Below are 17,817 nucleotides of genomic sequence, written 5' to 3'. Positions count from 1 at the left end.
AAGCACAGTGGCTGTAGCCCAAAATCCAGCTTTCCTCTCCTTGATAAACTGTCATTCGCAGAGAACTCAATTTGGCAGGAACTGAGACTCTTTTCAAAACGGCGTCAGTTTTAACAACATCGTCTCGTAAAGCTTTTTTGTACTGAACCAGAAAAAGAGGAAATGTGTCCCCACTTTGCTGAGCAGAACTGAAGATTTCATTTGACCACAAAGCATCTTTGTACAATGACTGTTCTTCCTTTTTTTTTTCTGGTTATGAAGCATAGGGAAATATGGTTATGTCTTTTTATTTACATTATTAACTACATCAGGGGACCATTGAAGGGAATTTTCAAGTCTTCTATGCTATCACACAGGAGTAGAAAATCAAAGTGCCTGACAGAAACATGGGCCATCTGAGATCATACTACTGCAAAAAAACCCCCCAAAACCATTCACCAGTTAAGGAGTAAATTCTGAAAAGGCCTGATATACAAGTTTCTCTTTTAAACCTGATGCCAATGGACGTGGGTACCTGTCTAAACACTTTGTGGAGTACTCAGCAACATGAGCTCCTTGCAGTTACAGAAACAGCTCCCCTTACCTAACACTTATGAATGAAGTTTGCAGACCATTGCAGTGCAGTGACACCCCTTGTCCTTCAGTGCTATAGGAGTATCTGTTTGCTTCTGCTTTTTTGGTTTTCTGGGGGTGGTGAAGGAAGGAGTTGTCCATCAGCCCTGGCTGTACAAACACAACTGAAGCAGCAATGTGAACAGGGAGGGAGATTTAAATTTAATGCAGGCATCAATCACTGCCCACCAAGTGGAGTGTGGTTTGAAAACTGATGAGGGAGAACGCTGATTTGAAGCCAAGAGATAATGAAGGGCTCTGAGGCTTTGGAGTATGAGGTAGTGAAGAGCATTTCAGAGCTCATGTAGAGGAATCAGCAGGGCAAGAAAGGAGTAGATGAAGTTTCATTCCTAGTATACCAATAAGAACATCACTTGATACCAACACCTAGCTGTGATTTGTGTTCGTCTCATTGCAAAGGCTTGTTATATGCCTCACACAGAGGAAAACAGAGTGAGGGAACAGAGAGGAACTGGAAATGTATAAGTAGATGTCTGACTATGAATGATTTAGGAATTACATTCCAAAAGCTGTGTAAATGGAAAATACAGGCAGCTAAGGAAGCAGGTGGGTTGTTTTTCTCTTCCTAATGTAGGAACAACTACCATATATGAGTAACACAGTGGTTCCACCCTTTTCTGTTTCTTGAATTTTGACTTATCTTTATGGATTTTATTTGCTCTATGAGTTCTCTTGGGGCTTCCCTCCACCCTTGAGTGTACCAACGGTCTTTTCCTTCATCCTTCCCCTTCTAGATCAACTCATTTTTCCCTGTGTTATGATTCAAGATTTTTTTTGGTTTTATATTTCTATGATAAATTCTCTTCTATGGAGAACACATGAAAATGTATTTCTTTCCTCTAAGGTTTTCCACTGCATGTGTTATGTGAGCAAAATGGAGGAAAGGAAAATACTTGTGTCTGCTGCTTCTTGGCTATGCTGCAAGTCCAAGAAGCCCAGTGCATTTTTCAGTTCTGCTCAGTGATTTCCCGTGTGAATCTGAGCACAGATCTAGGTTCAACAGAATGAATTCTGAGCCCCTGATGGTCACCATGGGGTAACTGCCCTGAGCTCCCTCTAGAGCCAGTGGAAGGAGTGCACAGGGAGTACATTCTTCATTTGCTTAGCTGCCTAAATTTTGTTGATTCCTCTGTTTCTGTGCCCCAGTTGTGTACCTTATTTGTTCGAATAACAGATGAGCACCTCTTCATCTGCTAAATAAGGATCTCGAATACAACTCAGTAATATTCTGTAGAAAGCATAAGATCTTTGAGTAGACTCTTTTACTGTCACTGTCACCATACATAAGGAATAAATTTTTATCTTCCTTTCTGTGTACTAGCCTATTTCTATCTGGAGAGTGTGTCTCACAACAAACAAATTTCTTTCTTTGAAGGAAAATAGAGGGAAAGAAATAGTGAGTGCACTAATTGCTGTATGTTTGGCCATGTTTAACCAGTAATGTATCTGATGCTATGCCAGGAGTGCAGGTCAGCAAGAGTTTCAAGTATTTAAGGATTGAGGAGGATGTGGCTCAGAAGGCAGTGCTTGTAGCAGAAGGTCCTGAGAAGGGGAGGAAGAAATAGTTTGTTCTGTCCAGTGACTTTGATTAAGTAATTGTTATTTTTCTTTCCTGTTGCAGTATAACAAGTAATACACAGGAATGTAAAAATATAAGCTTCTGGCATCTAGAAAGGAGGTATGACTTCATTTATTCCGGGTACTGGCAGAGAGAGTCTTCCGAGAGAGAACAGCTAGAAATATGGAGTTTTTATGGCTCAGAAGACAACAGTTGTTGTCCTTTTGTCATGTATTTTTGCAAAATTCAGGACACATTTGAAGAAGGCAATAATTCACTCAGTTATGTTCATTGTGGAAAGGGAATAGAAAAGCAAATTGCTGCTATGCACGGTGAAATTGAAAACTTGGCTTTTAAGTAAGCAAATGTGTAATTTTCCTCTACTCATGAAGCCAGAAAAATGCATTTCTCGAATGTATCAAAACAAATTTAAGAAACTGCAGAAAGACACAACTCTCTCCAGAACTAGCGTGTTAATATTGTGTTTTCTGATCTAACTTCTAACTTTAAGCCTGAAATTGTCCCTATAAAATAGTTTAAATTAATAAATAACAAGTGAACGGAAATGATGCAACCAGAAAATACCCACGTGTTCCTGTTCCTGCTTAACTTGTAGCTGCTGTAACTCCTAAGAGTTGCTGCTGTATCCCTCTAATGCTTATGCTGAAATGTTGCTTGAGACAGATTTGTATCAAGTGAAATGACGGGGAATCAATCCCAGAGTTTCTCAAAGAGGAGACAGTACTATTCTTCAAGCAAGATGCCCAGAAACAGCAAATACACTTGATACAGTAAACATTCCTCTGACTTCATGCTCCTCTCCTAGTATTACCAAAGAAAGACTTCTTTATTCCAGAAAGCTCTTGGAATGAAATGCCTACTTAGTCTCTTATGTTACTCATCCTTAATGTCTTAACGAGTGAGAAAGCTCAACCACTAGAGCCTCACAACAGTCCGTGTGTCACTGGTCATATCCTCAGCTGGGCAGAGGTGCACAGATCCATCAAAACCAGCATGTTAGGAGAACTGTAGTCAGGCCTCTCTCTATGCTCTCTCAGTGCAATGCTTATTCTCAATTCTAGCATTCAGATAAAATCCTCTTGCTACTGTCTAGGGAAAGACAATGCCTTCATTCCAAAGGGTTATTTTGTTAGTCACTAGTTTGTTTTTTTCACATTCCATGGTTTGTGGTTTTTAACTTCAGGCAGTCTGATTTATATACTGAATATATGTGCAGAGGAAGAATAAACACTGCACAAGCTGTATTAAAGGACTGATTGTGGCAGGATGCCAAGAGAGAAGAAAAGATTGAATGGATGGATATTTTTGGGTCCCTTTACCAGGTACTCATTTTTACAAGCATTGCAGAACACTTAATACTCTGTCATAAGGTCTCACACAGCTCTCTAGTGTTCACAGAATCACAAGCAAATGTTTAATTCATGAGTACAGCATTGACTATGTAGGGTATGTCAGTGGATTAAGCAAGAGTTTTGTCCTTTGTTTCTCAGCTCTGAGGTTTTATTTGAGAGAGGTCACTTTTCTCCCACCTACTGTTTTTATATTTTTTTCAATAATATGCTTAAAGGCCTTTGAATGCTGGAGGCAGAAACATTGCCTTCTGTTATACATTCTTGTCAGAAATCTCTAATTCATTGGTGCTGCCTTGCACAGACTTGCTGGAATTTGAGGCGTTTCGAAGTAAAAGAAGACAATCTCAATAAGAAGTACATATCCTCTAATCTGATGGCATTATTTTACTCAAAGAGAGTTTTTATGTAGCTTTTGACATCCCGGCACCTCAGTATCTTCCAGTACTTCTATCCATATTTTAATCCAAATTTTTCTCCGACTGAGTCATAGGTCATATTAAATGAAGTGCCTGTGACAGTGCAGGACGTTAATGCTGAAACAGGAACTGAATTCAACTGCTGTTGCTGCCCAGTAAGTAGCTCAAAGGCTCTTCCTCTGTGGGTCATGCAACTGTGCTGGGAGCTCCAGCACTTGTCACTTCTAAAACCAGACACCAGAGCTCTGAGACTGGCCCATGGCTCCAAACACAGAAGCAACACTAGTGGGAGATTCTGAGACTGTGGCCATTTTTCTTTCTCTCTGGTTTCTTTTCTTGTAATTTTGGTGCTGCTTAAGCTATAAGCTCATTGCTTCTAATTTCTCTGTCCTTCTCTTCCTGATTGTGAAACAGAGAGGAAGGAAGCAAAATTATCAGCTGTAGGGGAAAAACAAAAAAGAGAAGGAAGGCATTTGTGGTAAAATTAAAAGTGAAGTTTTGTAAACCCATCTTTACTTTCTTCCTCCCTTTTTTTTTTTGCTTTTCTTTCCCCTCTACTTAAATAGCACTTCATGTATATGTGTGTAATTCAGCACCCTAAAGGTATTATAAAACACAGATATACGGACTCTGATCCTTGATGTTGAGTGCATTTATGTAAAAAATATAATCCTAGTGATCTTTTATCCATTGTCAGAGCTCTCATTGGTGCACCAGTTGCATGTTTAAAAGTCTTTACTGAGGCAAGATACAGAGTTTGACTGAATAAAAGCTACATGGGAACTCATGTTAGTCATTAACAGAAGACCAGTGACAGAAACTGAGGGAATGGCCTAAGTTGTGTCAGGAGAGATTTAGGATAGATATTAAAAAAAGGTTCTTCACCCAGAGGGTGGTTGGGCACTGGAACAGGCTCCCCAGAGAAGTGGTCACAGCACCAAGCCTGACAGAGTTCAAGAAGCATTTGGATGATACTCTCAGGTACATGGCATGACTTTTGGGGATGGTCCTGTGCAGGGCCAGGAGTTGGACCCTTGTGGGTCCCTTCCAGCTTGGCATATTCTGTGATTCTGTGAAACAACAAACGTGTGGGGGCATGTGGATTGTTAAAAGACGAATGCTTCCATACCAGATACACATTTACTTGATGCATTTCTGTTACAAAGACCACAGTAGCTTCAGACTGAAATATATCCATTTTTTGGAAATTGCCACAGGGTTAAGATAGGCAATGCAGTTTGTTTGCACTGCCCATTCCAGTGCCCATATCAGTTTGTTTATGCTGCCCATACCCATACTAATCTATATCAGGATCAGAATATATGAAACCTAAGAGAGAGAATGAAATAAAAGCCTTCTCAATACTGACATTGAAACCAAATACTTCATTTGATCTTTTTGTAACAGGTGTTTGATGGTCCTAACAATGAAGCACCACTTCTCAGAAAACTGTGTGGAACAGAGCATCCTCCTCCTATCACATCCTCCAAGAATCTGATGTACATCCGACTGCACTCTGATACAACCATCCAGCACAGGGGCTTCAGTGCTCGCTTTACTGAAGGTAATTTCATCATTTACATTAATGCATATTTATCTAATCACCAGTGTATTTGTATCAGACACAATCTTTTAACCCAACTGGTAATGAGAAGTGTTGTTTCTATATATGTAGCACACAGCTGTGTATCTTTATCAGGACCAATTTTTTTCCAAATTATAGTTTAAAGAATTTAAAGGATCACCTTAGATTCTTCAACTGGGAAAAAACCCTGTACTTTTTATGGCAAGGCATCTAGAACACATCAGCTACCTCTTATTCTTTCTCCCTAGAGGGTTAGCTCTCCACAACTTTCCTGAGAAAAATGTGCAACTGGCAGTTTCCAGAGACCTAGTGACAAAATAACATTTTATATGTCCATCCATGCGCATGAATCTGAAAAGCTATAAAAGAATTCTATGTGGTGCTGTTGATGAAGTCCATGGATTCAGGCCTGCACACCCTGCCAAACATCAACTATCCAATTTGTGGAGGACTAATTGGTGTTTTACATGGTTTCCTTTTTAATGAAAAATGACACCAGCTGGGCAGAATTTTTCATGAAATTACATACTATTTGACAACTGGTGATTTTCTTTCACTTTTTTCACAATAATTTGGTAAACATTTTTTCTCCAAGATACAGACATTTAGATTTGTGGAGAAAATAATTTACTTCTCAAGATTCTTTTCACTATAAATTAGCAGTTTTCCCAGAAATGTTTCTTTCTTTGAAAATATTGTGAAAAATGATAAAGAAAAGGAGGAACTTACATCAATAAAAATCTCAGAAACCCCGGTTATTGAGGTACTAGTTAGATACCTAATTAAGCATTTCTGACTAACAGCTGTGAGAGCCTAATCTGTTAAACTTTCTCAGAATACATTTACTGGATTCAGTCCTGCACAGACCATGCCTGGTGAGCAAGTGCTCCCTGCCTAGGATGTTGGCAACCCAGCTTCCCTCTTCCTGAGAAAATCCTGTTAAAACCCATCTCCTGTTGGGTATTTTAGACAGCACAGCACAATAAGTGAATCTGACTCTTTGGTACCTACCTCCTCACCCTGCTGTTTTAAGTAGTCATGTGTTAAACTTAGACCTGGGGGCTTTATAATGAGCCACTATGCTTAGAGGTGAGGCTTGGCAGCACTCAGCACTGTCAGCCAAAGTTATGCAGTCAACCACACTCTTGCACACATGCTACACTTCACACCATTGCAGTTTTGCTGACACAGCTCACAAGAGAATCCTGCCAATGCAATGTGGTGCCATCCTTGGCTGTTGGAAGGTTGCGGAGAGTTACTTATGATTTTTTCTTCCTAGTGTCCAACACAGGCAAATGACCAGTGAAATGGGTGTATTGCTCTACCCTGAAACCAAGTTATTTTGGCCCCAAGATTGCTCTTCTGGGCTATGAGTAGATGAAAACTATCAGGTCTATTCTCAAGTCACTCTGGCTTCTCTCATATGGTCAGGCAGGTACAGCATGACTGTGGATCCAGAGCACTGGTACATCCAGTGCTGGGAGCTAATCCTTAAGCCTCTTCTTCTGATAAATTACTGTTGTGAATTTTATCCTCATTTCACATTGATATACCAGGTTACAGTTTGTGCATTCATTTGCACTGCAGAATCTAAGAAAGGTGGTTTGTATATGTAAATATTTATGTGTGTGTATGATCTATGTGTTTTATTCTAAAGCGTGCGGAAGTTTCATAGAGTCAGATTCAGTTGGGGCAGCAATTTCCTCTCCTCTGTATCCTGCCAAATACCCAAACAATCAGAACTGCAGCTGGATTATTCAGGCTCAGGAACCATGTAAGTAAAAACATCTTTTATAGTTAGCTGGGATGACTAACATCCTCGTCTTCTTTTCTGTAATAACAATGCAAAATTCCTCCTTTATTTCTTTAGGAAGTCCTGCATCCTGGTAGTTGGAGAGAGTGGCTTTCCTAATCTGTCACAAGTCAGACTTCACTGTAAAAGATTTAGTGCATAGTGAGGAAAACAGTTTACAACTTTGTCATCTTAGCCCATTTACTGTGACCCAAGTGTTACAATTATAAATGAGGTGTTGAATACTACGTGGAGTTGGATTCATCTGTGAGAAAATCTAAGGGTTTATATATAATTAAAGCACTTGTATTTAGCTGACATTATTTTGGTCTGGATTTTTCAGACTAAAGTTGTATTACATGAAATCTGTACTGTTAACATAAAAAAAAAAGATTCAATAATGAGAAAAGGTACAGAAGAATTTCAATTTCAAATGCAAACAAAACTATATAAATAAACTGGTCTTATGTGCATAGATACACTCTCAACTATTCCTAATTTTACACAGATTTGTGATTGATCATAAAAGACCAAATATTTTTCATCAGATACTGGTATTACCTTTAGTACCCACTATTACCTTTACATTTATAAGATTCCAAAAAAAAAAAAATGTATGTGTTAAATCCTATAATAGTATCATGGTATCTGTATTTTTAATAGGAACTATTCTACTTCAGTTGTGCATCTGATATTTAGCCAGAGTTGTTAAAAACATCGAATGTTCCAATTCAAAATATAAGCTTATTTTGCTAATTTATAAAATGAAAATCAATTTGACAAAGAAGACATCAGAACACAAAACAGGAGACAAAAAAATACCTTTTTTATTTAGCATAGTTTCATATACAGGTATGTGAAATGGACATCATCAAAGCTCCTCACCTATACAACATTTATTTCTAAAGACAGTCTTTTCCTGGACGAGGTTGAAAACTCATACATAACTGTTGTCTCCTGAATTATATCGATATGAAAGACCAGAAAAATGCTGTAGAAGAAGTAGTAACTTTCTCCACTTACCACCAGGACCACCACATGTCACGTGTTAGAGCTACACGTGGCTTCATTTTGCTGTCCCTCAGCACTACAGACACAAACGGCGTGCATGCATTGCGTTGCATAACCATATACAATAGATTTAGCCAATGGCAAGACACAGCAGAGCTCCTGCTCTGCTTTTACCGAGAAGGCCAACAAGTCTCCTGCCCTGGCCACCCACTGTGTTTTTCCTTTTTGCTCTGTATCCTGAGGACTGGCATTGATAGCTGTAATTGATTGACCAGACAGGACACAAAAGAGCGCGGAACATGCGTATGCAGCTGAATGCCAGTCAGTGGCACCCTGCTGGATGCAGCGCCAGGGTCCGTGTCTGTCACTGCAGCTTATTCTTGCCAATTAAGTGTGGCCTGGTGAGAAGCAAAATATTTGTGTCAAATTCAGCTTGGTCAACGTGGGAGAAAATAGTTGTCATCTAAATTGTGCGACTCCTTCTGACCCACTCAAACTGCATAGGAGCTCTAAGGCCAGGACTAACTACTGTCACAGACTGGTGTCTGTGGGACAGCTTCTCTTCTGCCAGTTGTGATTACCTTTGTTCATATCAGGCAAGCAAGAGCCAAATGAGGGTCAAAAATACCACGAGTCAGAAATTCTCTTTTTCAGAATGTAGCCTGCAGTCCAAGAGTGTGGAAAATCCAATTCTGTACAAGTATAGCTGAGGGTAGTTAATGATCCTTTGACCGGTCCAATTGATGAATATGGAATGTTACAATACAATGAAAGAACTGTCTCTTTCTAAGCCTGGAGCAGGGCAGAGACAGTTCACATTTTGTCCGGATCTATGGTATAGATCACAAAGGGACAGAAGGTCATGGATGTGTAGAAATAAGTTTTGTTTCTGAACATGTGTAGATTTCCCATGTTTTCTTTGCTGATGCTTTCAGTATATAATGAAGCTGTTCAGATACCAGGAAACTGACATTCGTGTGTATATGTTAAATCCTATGCTTCTAATGTTGTCTGTACTAGAAGGTACTGAAAGGTGAAATGATTTACCAGGACCTTTGCAGTAAAGGTTAATGTACGTCCATCAAATTCATTCAACATATTGTGGAAAAAACTACTTCAGATGTTATGCTTTATGGGGACTGATTGATCTCAAGGGAAAAAAGAAAAGATGATACATGTGTTTACATGTAATTATTTCTCTGTGAAATTACAACTTCTAAGCTTTTACTCTTTCGCCAGTCAACCACGTCACCCTCTCTTTCGTTGACTTTGATATTGAAAATGCTAGACGAAACTGTACAACGGATTTTGTGGAGATTTTGGATGGGGATAACTACGAGGCTCCTCTGCAAGGTATTGTACCTTTCCCTTGTGTATTTCATATGTAGAACTACACCCAAGGTAAGCAGGAGAAGGTTTTCCGTGTGTGGCCTCCTGCTTCATGGATTTTCTGATAACAGAAGCTCCTTGGCCACTCTGATCAGAGAAAACCAAGAATGGAGGATAAGTTTTCAGTATGAATGGCAGAGTCCTCCCAGGCTCTGGCTGTATTTCCACTAACCTGCAGTTTGGGGTTGACTCCAGCTGCCTTTTCCTTCCTCTTCAGCTGAACAATATTGGGAACCAAGCAATTCAGTTTAAACTGACTTGTTAACTATAACTTGTTAACGGACTTATAGTTAACTATACAAAACACAACGTAACTCACACTCATAAGCACAAAAGAAAGCTGCAGATTTCTGGGAGCAGAAAATGGTTTTTCCTCAAGCCCTGGAAAGCCTGATTTTTCTGCTCTTTTCTGACTTTTTTTTGCAGCTTGCTTCTGACACATCTGTTCAGAGCCATCACCAGCAAGTGGCAGGAACCACCTGGAGCAGCAAAATTCATTGCCTATGCTGTCAGGAAGCCATGAGAGACCCCCAGACAAAGGGTGGTCCTGACTCTCCTTGCATGTCCAGGGTTACCTCAAATTCCTTTCTGGAAAATTCAGAATATCTCTGTCTGATTCTGTTCTCCTTTATCTACTTTTGTATCTGCCTCTATGAGGGGTAGGGCTGCACTCAATTTAAATACTTTTCAGCTGAGAGCAGAATTAATTTTTTAGTCTAACCTTGGCTTTCATTTGGCTAAAGGATTTTTCAGTACTTAAAGGGACATCTAAGAAAGATGAGGAAAAACTTTTTAACAGGGCCTATTGTGATTGGACAAGGGGTAATGCTTTTAAACTAAAAGAGGGTAGATTTAAACTAAATATAAGGAAAAATTTTTTTACAGGGAGGGTTGTGACGTGCTGGAACAGATTTCCCAGAGAGGTGGTAGATGCCCCATTCCTGGAAACATTCAAGGTCAGGTTGGACGAGGCTCCGAGCAGGCTAATCTAGTTAAGGATATCCCTACTCATTGCAGAAGGGCTAGACTTGATGACCTTTAAAAGTCCCTTTCAACCCAAACTATTCTATGTTTCTATGTTACTAGATGCTATCTTTCTTTTTGCCGTCAGATGCCTTTTTGCTAGATCATGATTCCTATTCCTAATCCCCATTGCTACAATCCATTACAGGAGAACTGATCTGTTATTTTTCACTTGTTTTTTTTCATCAGAAACCAACTGACTGAAATAGAAACTGCTGTCAGATATATTTGATGGGTTTGGTTGTTTTTGGTTGTATTTTTTTCTGATTAGGTTGTAATTTCTGGCTAGAGGCAACACAAAGGAGCTCAATGACAGAACAGATAGTGACTAGGTGTCTGGAATGCAGGAGGTCCTTCCTCTGCTAAAAAAAAATTGCCACCAGAGTTGAGTTCCATGCAAATGAAAAGGAGTATTTCATTTTCATGTAGATTGAATTGGGAACTGCAATTGTAAGCAACAAATGTTACTCCTGTTTGTTGTCAGCATTAACTCCAAATATTAAATTAACAGTAGTAATTACATGCTGTAATTACATGCTATAATTACTCCTTTTTTTTTTTCTCTCTGGCTTGTTCTCTTTCAGGTCGTTACTGTGGCACTACTATACCACATCCTATCACTTCTTTTGGTAATGCCTTGGTGGTGAACTTCATCTCCAACAACGATGTTACTGCCCGGGGCTTCCACGCCACCTATGCTGCATCATCATCATGTAAGTCCATATAACAGCCCTTATGCCTCTGACTTTTAAGAAAAAGAGCAGATCCTTTACCTCTTTGTCTTTCTGACATTCTGTTTTTTAAGTCCCCCCATTGCCCTTCCCCTTTTTGGCCAAGGTCTCAGCAAGTATATCAACAAGCTGAAGAACAAAGAGACAAGGAGAAATGCTTTCTTTATTAGCAAATGCTCTGGCTCTATCAAGGCTTTTTGCTGGGGTTTTTTTATGCCATCTTTTCCAAGTCTCTGCTGTCTCTTTCTTTTTGCAGCCTGTGGGGGTACTTTCCACATGGACAGAGGATCTTTCAACAGCCCTGGCTATCCTGAGCCATATCCGCCCAACAGCGAGTGTGTCTGGACAATTCTCAGCTCCCCTGGCAACCGGCTCCAGCTGTCCTTCATGTAAATGCCTTGCCAGGGCTTATTATTCAGCCCTTTAACAGACCTGAAGGAAGGATGCTCTGTGTTTATTAGGAAGTGTAATTACCAGATGATAAAGCAGAAACATGTTTTTAGAGTAACTTGGAAAGAGAACACAGTAGGGGTTAGTGGCAGCTTGCAATCAGTGTTTCCCTGTCTTAGTCATTGCTTATATTAAGGCATATACAGTGTTATGTAAATAGGTGGTTTATTATTTGAGCAGGATGGGATGCTGAAGAAGCCAGTTCTCACTCACTTATAAACAAGAAGAGGAAATTTAGCATTGCTCTGCCTTTTCTTTACAAAGGAAACTCCTACTATTTCCTTACTACCGGATTAATTGTAGTGTTTATTATATAGCTGAGTAATATAAAGAACCTAGATGCTCCACAGATTGTAGGGTTATGCCTTCCAGAGGGACCTTGACATGCTTGAGAGGTGGGCTGATGCAAACCTCATGAAATTCAATACAGGGAAGCTGGAGAGGGATGCTTCATCAAGAACTGTAGTGACAGAACAGGGGGCAATGGCTTCAAACTGAAAGAAAGTAGATTTAGATTAGATGTTAGGAAGAAATTTTTTACTGTGAGGCCCTGAAAAAGGTTACCCAGAGAAACTGTGAATGCCCCGATCATGACAGTGCTCAAGACTAGGTTGGATGGGGCTCTCAGCAACCTAGACTAGTGGGAGATGTCTCTGTCCATGGCAGGGATTTGGAGCTAGTTGATCTCTATGGTCCCTTCCAACCCAAACCACTCTATGATTCTATTTTATGATTCTAAAATTGATAAAAAAGTCTTCAAAATTTCTCCATCAGTTAAAGCAGTGGAGGTACAATAGAAGCCAAGAGAACATGTTTTCCCTTTAGCAAACTAGTTTTCCTTTGAAGATTCTGACAGGAAAGTCATGTGCGACCTACAGAATAATGTGGAGTCCTTTAACAGGACTATTAGGTTGTTCTTCACCCATGAGGTAGATTTCTGAGCCTCTCTGTTTCCGGGCATCAAACAGTGGCTGCTGCCAAGAAAGGCAGCACTAGCCTTTTGCAAAGCTTACCAAGAATGAGCAAGAAAAGAAAACTAACTCTGAAACTTCCATTTGCAGTTAATCAGGACAAAAGGAACATTTTCTCGGTAACACACTGCCTGCATACGGTACAACTTGTTAGACATGTGCTGATTCACTAATGCAATAAAAGGACATTCTAGTCCTCCTTTAGTCACTGAAGCAGAGCAAAAGTACTGCAGCCTGAAAACATTTTCCAAAATGTTTTCCAAAAGCCTGAAAGTATTTTTCGAAATGCTACAAAATAATAAATAACAACTTTTCAGAAACAAACCAGAAATTCTAATATGAAGCAGAAACCTTCAGCAGAGCATTCACTTATATAAAGTGACACTGAGTAGATGTAAACTCTTTTTCTTCAGCTACACATAGCTGAAAGGCAAGCTGAAAATACTGGAAAGCATAGAGTAATTGTGTTAGAAAGTACTATTTATTTTATTTAATATTAGGAGGTTATAAAGTTTTGTTGCCATGAGGCATTAATTTTCTTCAGCTCAGTCTGAACAGAAATGCCTGTCTTGCAATGTGAGGGTTAGCTTTAGATTGTTCTAAAGTATATCCAGATGAGTGGTTGGAACCATTTCATAGCATATGTATGCTGAACACATATGGCTATATTCAGGGCTGAAGGCATTGGTTATAAGAGGCACTCTCTGAAATCTTTGTTATACATTCATAGCTTGCTTCTGAAAAGCATGTTGGATTGAATAAAAGCATTTCACTTAGAATAACAGATAATGATTTTTAGAATATATTTAGCATTCAGCTTGGTGCAATAATTGAGTATTTATAATTTGAATACTAAATCCCATTCCTGTTCTATAGTAAAAAGTAGTTTGGAAGAGTTCATAACAATCCTTTTTATTATTTTGCACACCCAAATATGTGAAACTCAGAGACACTAGAGAAACATTAATATTTTATAATTCTGGAGAAACTACTAAGGGATTTCTGAGTTCTGAGGTGTCAACTACAAAATAATCTAGGCCTCCAACAATTGTATTCTCACAGAATGTACTGAAGCAATACACATATGAAAGGGCTGTAAACTGATTTGTAAGGCCAAAATATTCTCTTCACCTGACACTCAGTAAACAGTCCAACCTGAGCTTATATTAAAAATCTGTGTTTCATGGTTGTTCTTAGAGAACCAAGAAATATTACAAGGGTTTGGGAACTCTTTAAAAATTGTAACTTTGCAAACTGAAGCTCTGTCATAAAATAAGGGGCTAGGAAAGAGAGAACCCTGTATTGGTGGCCTTGGCAGGTGATGCAGGTTTTGTTGCTGCCCTCCTTTCAACTCTTACAGTAGGGTACCAGCTACAGGGGGATTAGTGGCCTGGCAGGGCACACTCTGAAGTATGTGCCAGTCACATGCATGCTAATGCTCTTCTCCTGCTATTGAAACAGAGCATTTCAGGTGGAATATAGCGATGACTGCACCAAAGATTACCTGGAGATTCGTGAAGGGAACGATACAGGCACACTGTCAGGACGATTCTGTGGGAACTCCTTGCCTTCAAATTATACATCTACTGTTGGACACATCCTGTGGGTCAAATTTGTCTCGGACAGTGAAGGCACTGATGTTGGCTTCAGGGCCACATTCTCTCACTGTAAGTAGATGTTATTTAATTGAAAACTGTTGTTCTTTCATAATACTTCCAAAATGATTCAAAAAAGTAATAGTTTGACTCTATAAAGTCTGTTAGAAAATGTTTGCTGATGTCAAGAGGTCTGTAAATTCACTTTAAAAATATTTTGTAAAATATCTGCTGAATGTAAAGGGATGCTCTAAAACGTGCCAGAGCAGAACTCGTGTGTATGTTAAGTACACTGAGTAATTTTGTAAGGATATTAAGTGCCATTTATTAGGCAATTGACAAATGGGGAAAAAAACATTTCTTTCCCATCTTTCCATTTTGCTGTTTGAGTATGACAGTGTCTATCTTCTGGTTTGGGTCCAGATGCCATCTACCAGGGACCAGAATTAGAAGAAAAATAAATGATGCCAATTTATAGTTCCAAAATTTCAAGGCACTATTGCCAACATCAGTCTGACTTGCTACGTGAACAGATTGCTGAAGCGAAACATCCACAGCCATTCTGATTACGCAAGCTAAACTTCTAAAAATTTTCCTTATATTGAGAGTTTTACTACTCCTTTTGAAAACGAAGTGTCAATAGTTTAGACCTCAATGAAATCAGAACTGTTTTTCACCAGAACACACAAAGGCATTTTAAAAACAAATTATTATTTATTAGGATATTATTTAGGAAGAATTAGGATATTATTTAGGAAGAAATGAACATCAAGTAGGCAGAGTCAGGGAGGAGTTTAGACATGTCATCTTTCCACCTCTCCTACATGTAGACCCACAGGACTCAAATGGGGAATTTCCTTCAGATAAGGGCACACTGCATCCCTCAAAACAAGAAAATAATTAGATGTGCATCCTAGGACTGTCTGAGACATAAGTCTATGCCTTGCAGCACTGTCTAGTCCTAAGTAAATTAAGTCAGATGGGCCCCAATGCTTTTTTTAATCTATGTGAAATGGAATCATTAGATATCTCCTTCTTGTTTTTCAGTGTATGGAAATGACATCGTGGGAGACAGAGGACAAATAGCTTCACCACAGTGGCCCAGAAGTTACCCTCACAATTCCAATTACCAGTGGCGAATAAGCGTTAATGCTTCCCAAGTTATCCATGGCCGTATCCTGCAGATGGATATCGAAAATCATCACAGCTGCCAGTATGACAAGCTAAAGGTGATTTCATTGTGAGAAGTTATTTTATTTCCATGAACTTTGATAAAAATCATGAATAGAGAAACCTACAAGAGGAAGAATTTCTGAGGATCTGGTGTGGCTTATTGCTTCTGCTATCTTGTCTTTACAATAATTACTAGTTGGAGGAAGGATTACATACTCTTTGGCTCCCTAACAGATATTTCCAATCTGTGAGTTTGAAACTTTCTAAAAATAAGGCCAGAATGGTACAATACTGAATATTAGTACTCAAGAATTTCAGGTCAGATACCAGACTGAGCTTTGCTCTGTGCTGGTTCAGCTGAGGACAACAGTGATAATATCATCTCAGTGCTTCTAAAAATTAAGTTATTTCTAAATGCTAAAAGGAACAATCCTTTACTTGCATCTTCTTTGCTCTCTGCATCAGTAATCTTGCTGCTGGCAGTAGAAAGGTGCCTCTTTCTTCCAGTTTGATTGTTTTTCTGTACCCTCCTGTAATATAGTCTAGCCTTTTTACCTGGCTAAAAAAGTTTGAGTTGGAAGGGACATTTTATAGGTCATCTAGTCCAAATCCTCCTGCAATAAGCAGGGACATCTTCAATACAGCAAACATGGCGCTAAGCAAAATGGAACAACAGAGGCAAAAACTTCTTTCTGAACTTAGCTAAACATAACAAATAAGGTAAAGCTCTTCTTGGCTTTGTCTTTTTTTTAAGCAGTTGATTCACCAATTATCCTTTTATATTTGAGAAAGTTAATACTAGTTCAACATATTCAATTCATTATTAATTTACTGATATTCGAGTGTAATATTAATTTAAAAAGGAAATACTTTTCCCTCCATCTCGTGTCATATTTTAACAGCTTTTATTTCTTCTAACTCAGCCTACCTTTCTTTGTTCCTCTGAAAGCAAAATGAGTTTCTTAAATCAGCTAGACATTCTGTGACTGTAAATCAGCCTGGCCTTTAACCTGACTCAAGGATCAGATCTTCAATATAATAGTAATGTTTATTTAATATTTTGTAGCTTTTTGTACTGGACATTTCTACTGGATGGGAGACAACAAGAACACAATAGGTTTGAAAGGTGGCAGAGGACAAGTACCTTTTCACCAGCCAGGATTTTGGCTTATAAATATATAAAATGAAAAAAGTATATTTGCATATTTATTTGATAGAATTCAAAATATATGTGTTCATCAGGGGAAGAAAAAAAAAAAGAAAAGTAATGCCTTTTTCCATTCATATCATGGCTTTTTTTCCCCTTCGAGTAAAAAAATTGTACCTGTGGGCTTTTTTTAATGTGGGATGCCAGTCTATGTCCCCAAAAAACTGCCCTGTGATGAAGAATGAGCTGAATTGATAACTTCCATTCAAATCCTTCTTCTGTGAAAGCTTCACATTTAACAGCATCTAATGGAAAGGGAGATTTTGTTCCATTTTTGTAAGAGAGGTTTCTCTCTACCTGATATTTGCTGAAAGATCTCTCACTCATTTGAACAGGGTAATTTTCTCCTTGGAGACTTGATGGCTGTGGGGCAGATGAATACATCCTGGCTGTATGAGGAACAGTTCTGTTCTCCTTCTCTCTGCAGGTGTATGATGGGCCCACTGTTCATTCTCGTCCCATTGCAACATACTGTGGTGCAGACCCTGCTTCTTTTGCATCCTCTGGCAGTTCGGTGACAATCCAGTTCCAGTCAGATTCATCTGTGACTGGAAAAGGCTTTCTTTTGGAGTGGTATGCAGTGGATGCTTCTGCTGTTACACACACCATTGCTAGAGGTGGGTTATCAGTGGGTTGCACAGTTCAAAGCGATACTAGCCCGTGATACACTCAGCTGTACTTAAAGAACTCCAAACCAAGTTCTCCACAAGAGAAAGCCCTACTATTAACCAGGGAAAGATTCGGTGACATTTTAATTAAACATTTTAATAGCTTTTTAAAACAATTTCTAGGGACTCTTAGATATACTAGTTTACAGCGTTCTAAAATAAGCATGTTGTTGGACGGTCATTTTTCTTTACACGGGTATTTCATTAAATCTAAAAATTTGATATTCTTTCATGAAAAATTA

The 17,817-nt window shown here is 39.0% G+C and overlaps 1 protein-coding gene across 2 annotated transcripts in view; it reads left to right on the top strand.

Moving 5' to 3' along the window:
* Positions 1-17,817, top strand: part of CUBN (cubilin) — a 143,529-nt gene that overhangs the window by 73,995 nt on the left and 51,717 nt on the right. For both annotated transcript variants that reach the window (XM_051802211.1, XM_051802210.1), the window contains exons 32-39: positions 5,388-5,544; positions 7,223-7,339; positions 9,608-9,721; positions 11,365-11,493; positions 11,768-11,900; positions 14,394-14,599; positions 15,575-15,756; positions 17,335-17,524. In XM_051802211.1, coding sequence (XP_051658171.1) covers positions 5,388-5,544; positions 7,223-7,339; positions 9,608-9,721; positions 11,365-11,493; positions 11,768-11,900; positions 14,394-14,599; positions 15,575-15,756; positions 17,335-17,524 — 1,228 coding nt within the window. The remainder of the gene's footprint in view (positions 1-5,387; positions 5,545-7,222; positions 7,340-9,607; positions 9,722-11,364; positions 11,494-11,767; positions 11,901-14,393; positions 14,600-15,574; positions 15,757-17,334; positions 17,525-17,817) is intronic.

The sequence above is a fragment of the Manacus candei genome, unplaced genomic scaffold (assembly GCF_025592945.1).
Source record: "Manacus candei isolate 608988 ecotype Guabito, Panama unplaced genomic scaffold, ASM2559294v1 h1tg000056l, whole genome shotgun sequence".
Classification (NCBI taxonomy): domain Eukaryota; kingdom Metazoa; phylum Chordata; class Aves; order Passeriformes; family Pipridae; genus Manacus; species Manacus candei.
This window is presented reverse-complemented; position numbering and strand designations above follow the sequence as displayed.